At 60.5% G+C, this 12378-nt stretch overlaps 1 protein-coding gene across 1 annotated transcript; it reads right to left on the bottom strand.

Annotated features, from left to right (window-relative positions):
• Positions 1-4517: 4517 nt before the first annotated feature.
• Positions 4518-12277, bottom strand: CCDC159 (coiled-coil domain containing 159). Its single transcript, XM_075121463.1, has 12 exons — positions 12138-12277; positions 11402-11494; positions 10783-10816; positions 10098-10189; positions 9598-9679; positions 8593-8788; positions 7560-7627; positions 6842-6918; positions 6309-6415; positions 5526-5605; positions 5035-5178; positions 4518-4608 (listed from the first exon to the last, which is right to left on the bottom strand). The coding sequence occupies exons 1-11, from the start codon at positions 12171-12173 to the stop codon at positions 5048-5050; spliced, it is 996 nt and encodes a 331-aa protein (XP_074977564.1). The 5' UTR covers positions 12174-12277; the 3' UTR covers positions 4518-4608; positions 5035-5047.
• Between the last annotated feature and the right edge of the window lie 101 nt (positions 12278-12378).

The following is a 12378-nucleotide window of genomic DNA, read 5'->3' as shown; positions in this document are numbered from 1 at the left end:
ACCGAACCCTAGGGAGAGAGTGGAACCCTCATGGGGGCCTGTCACATGGAAGGTCCCTCCCAGGGGCTGTAGGGAGCCCAGTGAGCACGGGGCCTGTGAGTCCATGACACGGCTTCTGTCTGAATCTTTTCCTTAAGCTGGGTCAAATAACCGTCTGGTGGGTTTAGACCAGGGTTGGGCAAACTACGGCCCACGGGCCACATCCGGCCCATCAGACCATTTAATCCAGCCCTCTGCTCCCGCTGGCGATTGGGGTCGGGGATTTGCCCCGCGCTGCACGGCTCCCAGGAGGTAGCCGGCATGACCCCCCTCTGGCTCCTATGTAGTATGCGGAGGCGTGGCCAGGCGGCTCTCCGCGATGCCCTGTCCGCAGCGCCGCCCCTGCAGCTCCCATTGGCCAAGGTTCCTGGCCAATGGGAGCTGCAGGGGTGGTGCCTGTGGACAGGACAGCTCACAGAGCTGCCTGGCCATGCCTTGGAGTCACAGCGGGGACATGCTTCCAGGAGCTGCTTGTGGTAAATGCTGCCCAGACCCTGCACCCCTGAGCCCACTCTGTGCCCCAATCCCCTGCCACAGTCCTGATCCCCCTCCCGCCCTCTGAACCCCAAACCCCTCATCCCCAGGCGCCCCCCCGAGTCTTCCCTGCACCCTGAACTCCTCATTTCTGGCCCCACCCCAGAGCCTGCACCCCCAGCTGGAGCCCTCACCCCCTCCCACACCTCTACCCCCAATTTCGTGAGCATTCATGGCCTGCCCTACAATTTCGATATCCATACATGGCCCTCAGGCCAAAAAGTTTGCCCACGTCATGATGTAACGACTATACACATGGCTACGTGCGTATTGAATGGGGGCGGGGAGCTGCTCCCACAGGGGCAGCGCATCTGCCTGCATTTCGGGTGTCCCGATGTTGAGGGACTGGGCGCTGGAGCGTAATGCAGCAGGGTGCACGGACAGGCTGGAGGGACCTGTGCCCTGGGCCAGAGTGAAGCCGGGGGGCAAAGTAGCTCCATGGAGCTGGCCACAGATTCTCTCTGCTCTGATCCAAGCACTCACCGAGGGCATCTGGGGTGTACAAATTGCCAGCTGTCAGAGGGGAAACGCCGGGTTTGCAGTGCCAGCAGCTCATAGTTTGGGGTACAGGCAAGGCAAGCTGTGACTCACCCTGCACCCCTTGGGTAGCCCCGAAAGAGTCCAGGGAGTGCATGAAGCATGTGGGTCAGGGCAGCTTTCTCTCAGGCAGGTGCAAGCTAACGGGGATCCAGGGATGGGGGGCGGGGGAGAACTGGTGGGAAAAGCAAAGGAGAACAGAAAAGGAGAACGTGAACGCTCATGGGAAACATTCCACTCCCTTCACACGTGCTTGTGCAAATCACAACAGATACCAGTCCCAAGTGCTTGTGCAAAACAGTCTGCTCCATTCCCAAGTGTAAAACCCAAGGGCGTCCATTCCCATGCACCTGTGCAAGATGCGGCAGGTTCCACTTCCGCTCGCTGGTGAGAAACAGGGCACTTTCCCTTCACAAGTGCTCGTGCGAAAAGCAGCACGGTCCAGCACAGCTTCCGGTGGAACACCTGCTGCTTCTTGGATGCATCCAAGAAGCTGGAAGGCCCAGCTCTGTGCTCTATGGATCCCGTGCCCCCCAGGTCAGCGCTAAATCCTCCATTGCATGAAGGGAATGCAGAGGCTAACCCGCCCCCATGCCGCCTACAGCTGCCCCATGGAGGAACGAATACCTGGGAAATTCCCTGCCCCCCAGCACTGCTCAGAGGGATCTACAGCCCTACAGAGGCTGAGCAACTCCCCTCTCTCTCCCTACAGCAGGTCCAGGCTGGCAGGGGAAGCTCCTAGCCATAGACTGGCCTGGCCCTAGTGGGACCCCCAACTCGGAGGGAAATGGAAGCTCCTTGTCCATGGCTTCTTGGCCTGAGCATGCTTGCAAGTGCAGCAGAGTGGCCTTGGGCCTAAGGCGCTGGGCCAGGATGCCTGGGTCCCATTCCCAACTTTGCCACAGACTGCCTAGGTGACCGTGGGCAAGTCACTTCCTCTCTCTGGGTCTCCGTTTCCCCATCTGCGCAATGGGGCTCAGGATCCCTGCGGTGTCTCCTTTGAGTGTGAGCTCCTTGGAGCTGCATGCAGCACCTGGCTTAGGGGGGCCCTGATCTCAGCCTGGGGGCAGGGACTGGTACAACGGGGCCCTGATCTCAGCTGGGGCAGGGACTGGTACAACGGGGCCCTGATCTCAGCTGGGGCCTCTAATATGAAAATACGAATTAGCAAGACGCTAGTTTGGATCTCGGAACGCATCACAAAAGGGAAGCGTGAGAAGCAATAAACCCCGCCCCGAGAGGGTAAAGCCCCAGCCAGGAGTCAGTAGAGCAGAAAATGCCCCAGTGAAGCAGCTGTAACATCTCAAATGTCAAAAATATACCCAGGATCGTTTCGGGAGGCAGATTCCGGTCAATAACTCCTGGGGGGTGATGGGAGGAGAGTCATCGCAGGACACGGGACGGAAATGGAGGACTGGGGAGATGAGCGATGGCTATCAAATAACCAGGGACTAGCCAAGAGGATTGCAAGGCAGCATGGCGAAATCTGTCCGCAGCTGGGGCTGGGAATGGGTCACACACTGGGGTGGAAGCTGTCCAACACCACTGGGAAATACAGAGACCTCTCATTCCGGGAGCCGGGCAGGTTTTGAACACGGATGGAGTCATTGCACTTGGAAGCAATTGGGCCCTCAGGCGAGCCAGTTCCTGGGAAGCTGCGCCCGGTTCTGGGGTGCGGGCTTCCAAAAAGGCCACTGAGCCGGCTCTAGACAGGAGCTACGAGAACGAGTCGCCCCCCTTAGAGAGACTCAAGAAACGGAGCTAAGAGAAGATTAATCGGTGATTCAATCCCGGCTCCAGGAAGCTGCATGGGGAGGAGTTTTCTGAGCCTTAGGGGCCCTGGGATCCAGCAGAAAAGGGTCCAGTGAGATCCAGCGGCTGGGAGCCAGAGCGAGACACATTCAGACTACAAATAAGATGCCCGGTTTTAGAGAGGGTGGGGAAGGAACCATCGGAGCAACTGACCCAGGATGGTGGTGGATTCTCACAACTCGGAGTCTTTACCTTTAGATCAGCTGAACTTTCTAAAAAACACTCCAACTCGGAGGTGGCTCCAGGAACCGGTGGGCACAATTCTCCGGCCTGGGATCCACAGGGCAGGGCAGGGGTGCAGGTGAGAGGGGCTGGAATGGGCACGGTAGGAACCCCCAGGATCCTTCTTCCCAGCCTGGAGCTGGCTTGCCCCCCACCCCCACGTCTCACAGCCTCCCCTCACTCCCCCTCCTATCCTCCCAGCCCTGTATTTGCAGGGTGTCCGTTTCCCCCCCCCCCCCCCCCCAGGAGGTCAGACAAGATCTGATGGACCCGTCTCGCCTTCAGCTCTGTTAATTCACTGCAGAAGGGCATCCCCATCCGCAAAGGTGCCCAGTACCAGCTGCTGTAGGAGAAGGTGCAAGAAACCTCGCTGTTAGTGCTGGTCCCATTGCCCCAGGGTGGCACTAGGGGGCGCTGTGCTGCAGGGAGTGGGGTGGAGGCCCAGTAGGGGGCGCTGTACCCTCACAGTCAGTGCTGGCCCCTAGTGGCTACCAGGAGACCTGCAGGGCTGGGAGAGGCATCGGATGCAGTAGCTTTCACACCCTCCTTTCTCCCAGCGCAGCTGCAACCCTCACATCTGAATCCTTTGGTCAGGAAACGGCAGCTGCCGAGAGCCACAAACTCTCCACACCCAGTTCATGGCGCTGGACGCTCCTTCCGGACGGGGGTGGCGTGGGGGGGAGGGGTTTCTTCACACAGAACAAACTGCCCGGCCAGGATGCCTGGGTTCTCTCCCTGGCTCTGGCAGAGGTCTAGTAGTTAGAGCAGGGTCCTGAGAGCCAGGACGCCTGGGTTCTCTCCCTGGCTCCGGCAGGGAAGTGGGGTCTGGTGATTAGAGCAGGAAGGCCTGGGAACGACGACTCCTGTGTTCCCAGCTCCCTGAGAGGAGTGGGGTCTAGTGGTTAGAGAAGGTGGGGCTGGGAACCAGGACCCTGGGTTCTGCCCCCAGGGCTGCTAGAGAAGAGGATGGCATTCCACCTCCACAGGGCATCACACAGGGAGGCCGTGAACGGTCCACGCTAGGGACAGGGGATCCATTTTCTAGCCAGGCAACCCTCCTCACTGGGTTGGGCCCCCGAGTTCCTCCGATCTGGCCTTAAGGAGCCTGGCCCCACAGAAGTTGCAGTGGGGGAGGTTTAGATTGGATATTAGGAAAAACTTTTTCACTAAGAGGGTGGTGAAACACTGGAATGCGTTACCTAGGGAGGTGGTAGAATCTCCTTCCTTAGAGGTTTTTAAGGTCAGGCTTGACAAAGCCCTGGCTGGGATGATTTAACTGGGAATTGGTCCTGCTTCGAGCAGGGGGTTGGACTAGATGACCTTCTGGGGTCCCTTCCAACCCTTATATTCTATGATTCTATGATTCTAAGGCCCCCAGGCCCAGTCACTCCTAAGCAGCTGTTTAATTCGGTCTCATCCATAGGCCAGGCCCCTGGCAGGTCCCTGGCACTCTCTGCTTTCAGCCTGGGGGACAGAGAGGAGGGCAAATTAGCACGCTGGCCCTTTAACTGTCGGGGCACAACTGTCCCTCAGCTGCAGAGACCCAGGGGAGGGGACATCAGCCTTGGAAGGGGCTGGCCAGATGCCTGGGTTCTCAGCCTTCCCCCACAGCGGGGGAGGGTCTGCAGAGATTGGGATTGGGTAGCCGGACACCTGGGTTCTCAGCCATGGTGTGCTGCCCAGGGCCTCATCCGGGGTGTGTGTGTGTGTGTGTGTGTGTGTGTGTGTGTGTGTGTGTGTGTGTGTGTGTGTGTGTGTGTGTGTGTGTGTGTGTGTTTCAGGCACAAGTCCCCAATTCCGCGCGTTTCTGGGAGGGGTTTGCCCTGGCTGGCCCAGCAGAGCCCAGGACCTGCAGCAGGGCCAGGGAGGGTGGGGGGGGAGGGGTCTTACCGGCATGGCCCCCCTAGGGGCAGGAGCCCTCGCAGGAGCTGTGGTCTGAGCTGCTCTCCTCCTGGCAGAGGCACAGGGCTGGCTCTGCGGCAGGGGCCGGTGGGCTGGCCGAGATGGCCATGCGGTGCCGACGGCTCCGACGGCCTGGCAGGGCAAGAGGGGCAAGGGCTGCTCAGTCGGGGGTGGGGGGGGGCACTCTGCCCAACGGAGCTTCAACACAGAGGGGCCAGATCCCCAGCTGCTGAGAACTGACCCCACTCGATTCCAGTGGAGCCATGCGGATTTGCCCCAGCCCCCCCATCCACCCCCTGAAGCCCCCTACCGACACCCACAGCCCCCCACAGTTCACACCCAACCCCCCCGCCCCTCCCCCATTTTACCCATGCCCTCAAAGCCAGCCCCTTCCACCTCCCTGTCCCTGATCCCACACCCAGCCCCCCTGGCTCCCACCTCACACCCAGCCCTGTTCTCAGCCCTCCCGCCCCACTTACCTGTGACCCTCACTGCTGCCTGGCCGTCGCCCCGGAGGCTGCAGCTGGCCATGGAATTCCGCAGGGTGTTGACGGCCGACCTGCACGGAGAGACCCCATTAACAGATCCCCCCGCTAGGCGGGGGGTGCTGAGGTGATGGTGCAGACCGACTGCAGGGCTGTACCCCAGTTACGCAGGGACCCCTGAGCCGAGACCATCCTGGGTTTCTCTTCAGCTCCTTCTTGTGACTGATGTGTGTAAGAACATAACAACCTACTACTGCTGCCCGCTCACAGAGTTGCTCCTTTAGCCTTGCAGGGCCCAGGGTTCAAATCTGGACACAGGCAGGGTGGTGGCACGTTCGTTCCCAAGCACGTGTCACTGAGGAGCGTGTTTTGCTGCCCTTGCACTGGGGGGAGGCGGTAATGGGAGAGTCGGAAGCAACTGGCAGAAGGGGGTCAGCACTGGACAAAGGGAGGTGATGCAGAGAGCACTAGGGGGTGCTGTGGGGTAGGGGCTCAGTAGGGGGCGCTCTCCCCTTGCACTCAGTGCTGACCCCAGATCCCCAGCGTGGCACTAGGGGGAGCTGTGCTGCAGAAAGCGGGGCAGGAGCTCAGTAGGGGGCATTCTCCCGTGGCAATTAGTGCTGCCCCCTAGTGGCTGCAATGAGAGCCCAGAGAGGTGGGGTGGGGGGCCCACAGGACAGATGGGGGGCTCCAGTACAGCTCAGCATGGAGAGGGGCTGGGGGACGGGAGCTGGGCGGCCCCTTCCCCAGCAGCAAGCTCCAGCCTGGTCATCATACCATATATCATTCAGCTCCTCTTTGACCGGCCTGCTATCTCTGCCTCTGCCCACGCACTCCAGGGCCGCCTCTGCGCCTGGCCCTTTGCCCTTCAGCTGCGACAGGATCTGGGGAGAGAGGGGGGCTGTTCTAGCAAACTGGGGGTCCACCCGACCGAGCCGTTGGCGTGCAGAGATCTGCTATTCGGCATGGGGGGGCTCAGCAGGAGGCGCTCTCCCCTCACAGTTAGTGCTGACCCCAATGCCCCAGTGCGGTGCTAGGGGGCGCTGTCCTGCAGGGAGTGCGGCAGGGGCTCAGTAGGGGGCGCTGTCTCGTGGCAGCCCATGCTAGCCTTAGTGTGGCGCTAGGGGGCGTTGTCCTGCAGGGAGTGTGGCAGGGGCTCAATCGGGGGTGCCCTCCCCTGGCAACAGCGTGTGCCTGGGTGGAGAGAAGGATGTGATGCAAAGTGCCTGATTTGTGAATGGACTGCAAAGGGGGAGGAGCATCATGTAGCCCCACCCCCTTTCCTCTTTCTCCCCTCCCCCACATCTCACCTTCCTGCATTTCACTTGATTCTCGTGCATTTTCTTTATGCTGACGAGGTTCTTGGTTATATCGTCCTCCTGATCCTCTACGGAAGAGAAAAACCAGAGCCCCCAGTTCAGGGTTCCCCGCACCCCACCCAGACCCTCCCAGAACAGGCTCCACAGCCAACCAAATGCCCCTAGTGGCACATCTGGCCCTGCTGCCTGGAATCGCTGGCTGGAGCCCAGCGCTGCTCCTGCCCCTCAACTTGCAATGGGGCCCTCAGTAGAGCGCTTGGTGCCTCTAGGCCTCAGTTTTCCCACTTGGAAAATGGGGCTGATGATGCAGACCTGCCTCCCAGCAGGGCTGCAAGGCAGAGAGGACAGGTAACCCCGTGGGTGAGGCATTGGGCCTGAGAGGCAGAGGTCTGGGTTTTGATTCCTTGGGAGAGTGTGGTGTAATAGTTAGATTAAGGGGGTGGGGGGTTGGACAAGAAGCCAGGACTCCTGGGTTCTATCCCCAGCTCTGTCACAGGCTCATGGCCTGAACTTTGTGCCAGTCCCGTCCCTGCTCTCCGTGCCTCAGTTTCCCCGCCGGACAAACAGGCCAACACTGACCCAGCTGGGAGATCCAGCGTTGGAGGGTGCTATCGAGGGCGTATTGTGCCATGCACCCACCGGGGGGATTTTTACCCATAGACACCTGAGGGCTGGGGGCAAAGAAAGGGATATTCTGCTGGGTACCTACTCAATTTCTGATGGATCCTCCTCATCTCACCTTGCACTGACTCCAGCTCCTCCCAGAGGAATTTCTTGCTAAAGGAAGAGGAAAGTCGACTGAAAGCCACAGACTCCCAGCACCATTGCCCCAGGTCGGGCTGGGGAAACCTGCAGAGCGGGGGGCTCCCACCAGCACGGGGGCTTGGAGAAGCTGCATGGTCTGGGTAGGTACCTCGTTGGGTGATATCCTGGGCCCAGGGCAGTCAATCCAGGGGAGGAGCTACTGAGGAGGGAGGGGCTACCTGGGGGAGGAGCAATTGAAGAGGGAGGGGCTACAGTTGAAAATGTTCTTGGGGGAGATTTTCAAAGGCCACACAGGAATTAGGTGCCTCGTGGGGCCCAGATTTCACCCCTTTCTGCTCTGAAACCACCACCACTGTTTGCGGCTGGAAGCTCCGTGACACTCAAGGTGGTAACATCACAGGGGGCAAGCGGGCTCCAGCGACTTGGGACCCAGCCTGAGACTCTGGATACCTGCGTTGTATTCCCAGCCTTGCAGCTGGGACCCCTCTGTGCCTCAGTTTCCCCTCCCAGCTTTTGTCTAGTTAGTTTTGGGGCAATGACTGTCTCTCACCAGGTGTCTGTGCCACACCTGGCCCAACAGGGGCTATTACCGTGCGAGCAGCACTCCTGTCCCATGCACAGGCGATGGGTCCACGGGGCTGCTGGGGGAGGGGGCAGGTGCTGGCAGTTCAGGCCCTGGACTAGGACTCGGGGGATCCAGGTTCAACTCCCAGCTCTGCCACTGACTCCCTGTGTGACCTGGAGCGAGTCGCTGTCCCACCCCATGCCTCAGTTTCCCCATCTCTCCAGTGGGGATAACGATCTTTCCTTTGTCTGTCTAGAGGGTAAAATCTTCAGCGCAGGGCCTGTCTCTTGCTTTATGACTGTGCAGGGCCCTGATCCAGCCAGGGGAGGGGTATGGGGCTAGTGGGATCCTGGGGGAAGCAGATCTGGGAGCCCCCCTTGCTGTGGAATCAGCCCCCCATGCCCGGTCTAACCTCTCCAGGATCTCCAAGGACAGGTTCTCCAGCGAGTCCCCCCTCTGGATCATGCGGTGGTCGGGGCGCTCCAGCAGAGACTCCTGCAGCCCTTCCACCTCCTTGGCCATGGCAGCCCAGACCTCCAGGATCTTCCCATCCACCAGTCGCTCAAACATCTCCCCCTGGGCCGGGCCGCAGGCTCGGCTCAACTCCTCTGTGCAGAGCAGGGGGCAGGCAGAGGGGGGCGCTTTACACCCACTCAAACATTACCATGTAGATTAGAGGGGAGGACCTACTGATGGGGGAGGAGCTATTGAGGAAGGAGGGCTCTTCTTGGGGAAGGGGCTATTTGGGGGAGGGGCTACAGAGAAGGGAGGGGCCATTTGGGCAGGCGCTAAAGAGGGGGAGAGGCTACTGGGGAGGAGCCTGAGAGGAGGGAGGAGCTAGAGGGGCTACTTGGAGAGGAGCTGAAGAGGAGGGAGGGGCTACTGGGGAGGAGCTACTGAAAATGTTCTAGTTGGAAGTTTTAAAGGGGAATTAGGAGCCCAGCGGCCCTTGGTGCCTTTGACAATCCCAGCCCTTTGGGGGAAGTGATGGAGGCTGGGCTGGTGGTTCAGGCCCCAGGCTGGGACTCAGGAGATCCAGGTTCAACTCCCAGCTCTGCCACTGACTCCCTGGGTGACCTTGGGTGAGTCACTGGCCCTCCCTGTGCCTCAGTTTCCCCATTTCTACTATGGGGATAACGATCTTTCCTTTCTCTCTGTCGATGGTGAAATGTTCAGGGCAGGACCTGTCGCTTGCTCTATGACTGGGCAGGGCTCTGTTCTCGGCCGGAGAGATGGGGGGGCAGGGAATTGTGTAGCGCCAGGCACAAAGGAGGCCCCGATCTCGGTCCGGGGGGGATGTCTATGCAGCGCCCAGCACAATGGGGGCGCCATAATCCAATTACTGGAGATAATCCCCTGGTCTGCAGAGCCCTCTGCTGGGAGAGCTGGCCCCGACGGGGACTGAACGGCATCTCACCTTCCAGCTGCTGGATCTTTCGCTGCTGCAGGCTGCTCTCCTGCTCCAGCAGGGAGACCGAGTGGCTCAGGGCTTCGAAGGCCTGTCACAGAGACACGCAACACAGGGGGTTCATGGACCGAGCCCTGACACCCAGCCCTGCTGCCTCTGGTTATTTCCCAGGGTCTCTGAGTGTACAGGGAAAAGGAGAGTGGGGTTTAGCACATGGGGCAGCAGGCTGGGTGACAGGACACCACGGTTCTAGTCCCAGCTCTGGACTGAACTTGCTGGGTGGCCTTGGGCAAATCACTTTGCTGCTATGTGCCTCAGTTTCCCTTCCCACCTTTTGTGTGTTTACATTGTAAGCTGGATCAGGGACTGGCTCTCATTAGGGGTCTGCGCAGCACCCGGCCCAATGGGGCCCTGATCCTGGTCGGGGTCTGTGCAGCGCTTCGCCCAATGGGGAACCCTAGGCACTACCGTAATGTACATAACAAATCCCCTCTCCCTGCTGTGGTTACCTTTGCCTGGGCATGGAGTTGGCTTTTGATGATCTCCAGCTCATTTGTCAGGATCTTCTGGGAATCTGGGAGCATCGCCTGGATCATCCCTGCTACAGAGGAAAGGCGGCTGGGGGTGAGTGGGGAGCCGGAGCCGGCATGGGGATGGAACTGGAGGAAGGACTTAAAAACATGCTGAGCCTGATTCTCTGTGCCACCCTGGCTCTGCACTGGCATAGGGGGCAGATTGGGCCATGGCTGGGGTACACTGCACTGTAGTTGTTCTCTGCTCCCCAGGGGCCCATGGATGGGGCCAAGCACGAGTTAGAGCAGCCCCAAGGCTGTTCTCCCTAACACCAGTGTCTTGACAAGGTCCCCCCTCAATCCCACAGCATGCCCTCCTCCCCACCTGGCTTGGGACACTGCCCCTCAGCCTGACCCCAGGTGGGGACCAACCCAAAGCCAGCTCATCTGCCCCCTAATGGGGTCCACCCTGGCTCCTCCCACCCCCCAACTCCCCAGTCAGGGCCAGGGAGCCAGGCTCCCTCCCCAGAGGGCATCCCATCCCACTGCCTGCTGAGGAGGGTGTGTGTCTTGGCTGGCCACGCCCGCTCGCTACCCTCCAGGTCTAGTGACCCCCGTCCCCACAAAGGATCAGCCAGGTTTGCCCCCCCGCCCCCATCACGGAAATGGGATGGTCTCTCACCATTTGTCTCGAAGGCCTCCGTCTCCAGCTGGGTCTGCAGGGAGGGGATCAGAGGGGGCCGTCAGCCTGTACCCACAGCACCGCTCTCCCTGTTAGCCCCTGCAAGCTCTGGGGGTGGGGATGATTGTCTAGGGGTCTGAGTGATGGACTCAGCCCATGGAGAGGAGGCTGGGAGTGGGGAGGGTGAATCTTGTGCCCTTTGGGGGGGACAGGAACCCCATTGTCATTGATGCCCAAGCCCCCTTATAGCGACTCTGGGAACACAAAGGGAGTGGGAAGAGCCCCCCCCCGGACTATCCCTCTGGGCAAGGGGCCTCCCGGCTGGTGTGAAAGCAGAATAAGGGGGGCAGGATTGGGGGCATGCCCAGAGCTTGGCCATTTCCCTGCTTCCTGGGCAGGGCATGAATTAGAGCAGCCTCGAGGCTGCTCTCGATGTCACTGGAGACAGGAAGAAGAGCAGCACAAAGAGGATTTAGAGCCATCACCCCCTGTCTGAGCCCCAAACGAGGGAGTGGGGTAATGGGGAGCCAGGCAGAGTCAGAGCCCCAGCACGATGGGGGCTTTCCAGCAGCAAGGACCAGGATTCTCCTTCCATCCCCAGCAGTGCGGAGTCGCTTACCAGCCCTGCATTGCTGCTGGCCCTGGATAAGTAGCCGCTGGGTGCATTACCCCTGTTCTTGTCCTCCTTGGAGACTGTGATCAAAGTGGTCTCCTGGAAACAAAGGGGGAGAATTCAGCTACCCACATACCCCCATCTGTCCCTCCCCCGGGAAAGGGGGGGTATCGGCTCAGTTTGGCAGTGGAAAGGGGAGGCTGCATTGCAAAATCGACACACCATTATATACAGGGAAGCTCAATTCACCTGCAAAGGTCCTAGACTGGAATAGCAGGGGGCTGCGGGTCAGGAATGAGGAGTCCCGGCAGAGTTGGTGGGCAGAATACCAAGGTCAATGTGCCCCTCGTGGGCAGGATGCCAGGGTCGATGGGCCACCAGTGGGTGGGATACCAGGATCGATGCGCCCCTGGTGGGTGGGATACCAGGGTCGACAGGCCACCGGTGGGTGGGATACCAGCATCAATGGGTCCCTGGTCTGACCTGGGGTTAGGAGGCGGGATACCAGGGTCGATGGGCCCCCAGGGGGTGGGATACCAGGGTTGATGCACCCCTCATGGGCGGGATACCAGGGTCGATGGGCCCCTGCTCCGCTCCAGTGCAGTGATCCCTGTTCCCCCCGGATCTGGGCAGGGTGGGACACCCAGGAGGCCCGAGCCCCGGGTCTGTGCGAGGGCAGGCGGTGCCCGCCTGGGGCCGGGGTGATGAGCTGGGCCAGGGCTCAGCCCGGCTGCCCTGGTACCTTGGTGGTCAGGACCTGCCCCTTGAGCGCATCCATCGCCCCCGGGTCTCTGCCCCGCTGTCAGGGGCCCACGTGGACCCCAAAACGCGGGGGGGGAGGGGAACAAGGGGGGGCGGGGTTTGACCCACCCAGGCCGCCACACGCCCCATGTAACAAAAAGAATCACAAAGGCAGAGGGGCGTGGCTTTCTAGCCCCACCCCCCTGCATGATCTCATGGTGCCCCTCAGTCCCTATTGGAGC

This window comes from Caretta caretta, chromosome 20 (genome assembly GCF_965140235.1).
Source record: "Caretta caretta isolate rCarCar2 chromosome 20, rCarCar1.hap1, whole genome shotgun sequence".
Taxonomy (NCBI): Eukaryota; Metazoa; Chordata; order Testudines; family Cheloniidae; genus Caretta; species Caretta caretta.
Note: the sequence above shows the minus strand (reverse complement) of the source record. Positions and strands in the feature narration are given on the sequence as shown.

What these genes read in the sequence shown, in the direction of transcription:
- CCDC159 (XM_075121463.1), bottom strand. Translation starts at nt 12,173, where the DNA reads ATGGATGCGCTCAAGGGGCAGGTCCTGACCACCAAG. An exon ending in CCAGCAGCAATGCAGGGCTG is followed by an intron (nt 10,817 to 11,401) that starts GTAAGCGACTCC and finishes CCCTCCCTGCAG; the next exon opens with ACCCAGCTGGAGACGGAGGC. An exon ending in AACTCCATGCCCAGGCAAAG is followed by an intron (nt 9,680 to 10,097) that starts GTAACCACAGCA and finishes TCTCTGTGACAG; the next exon opens with GCCTTCGAAGCCCTGAGCCA.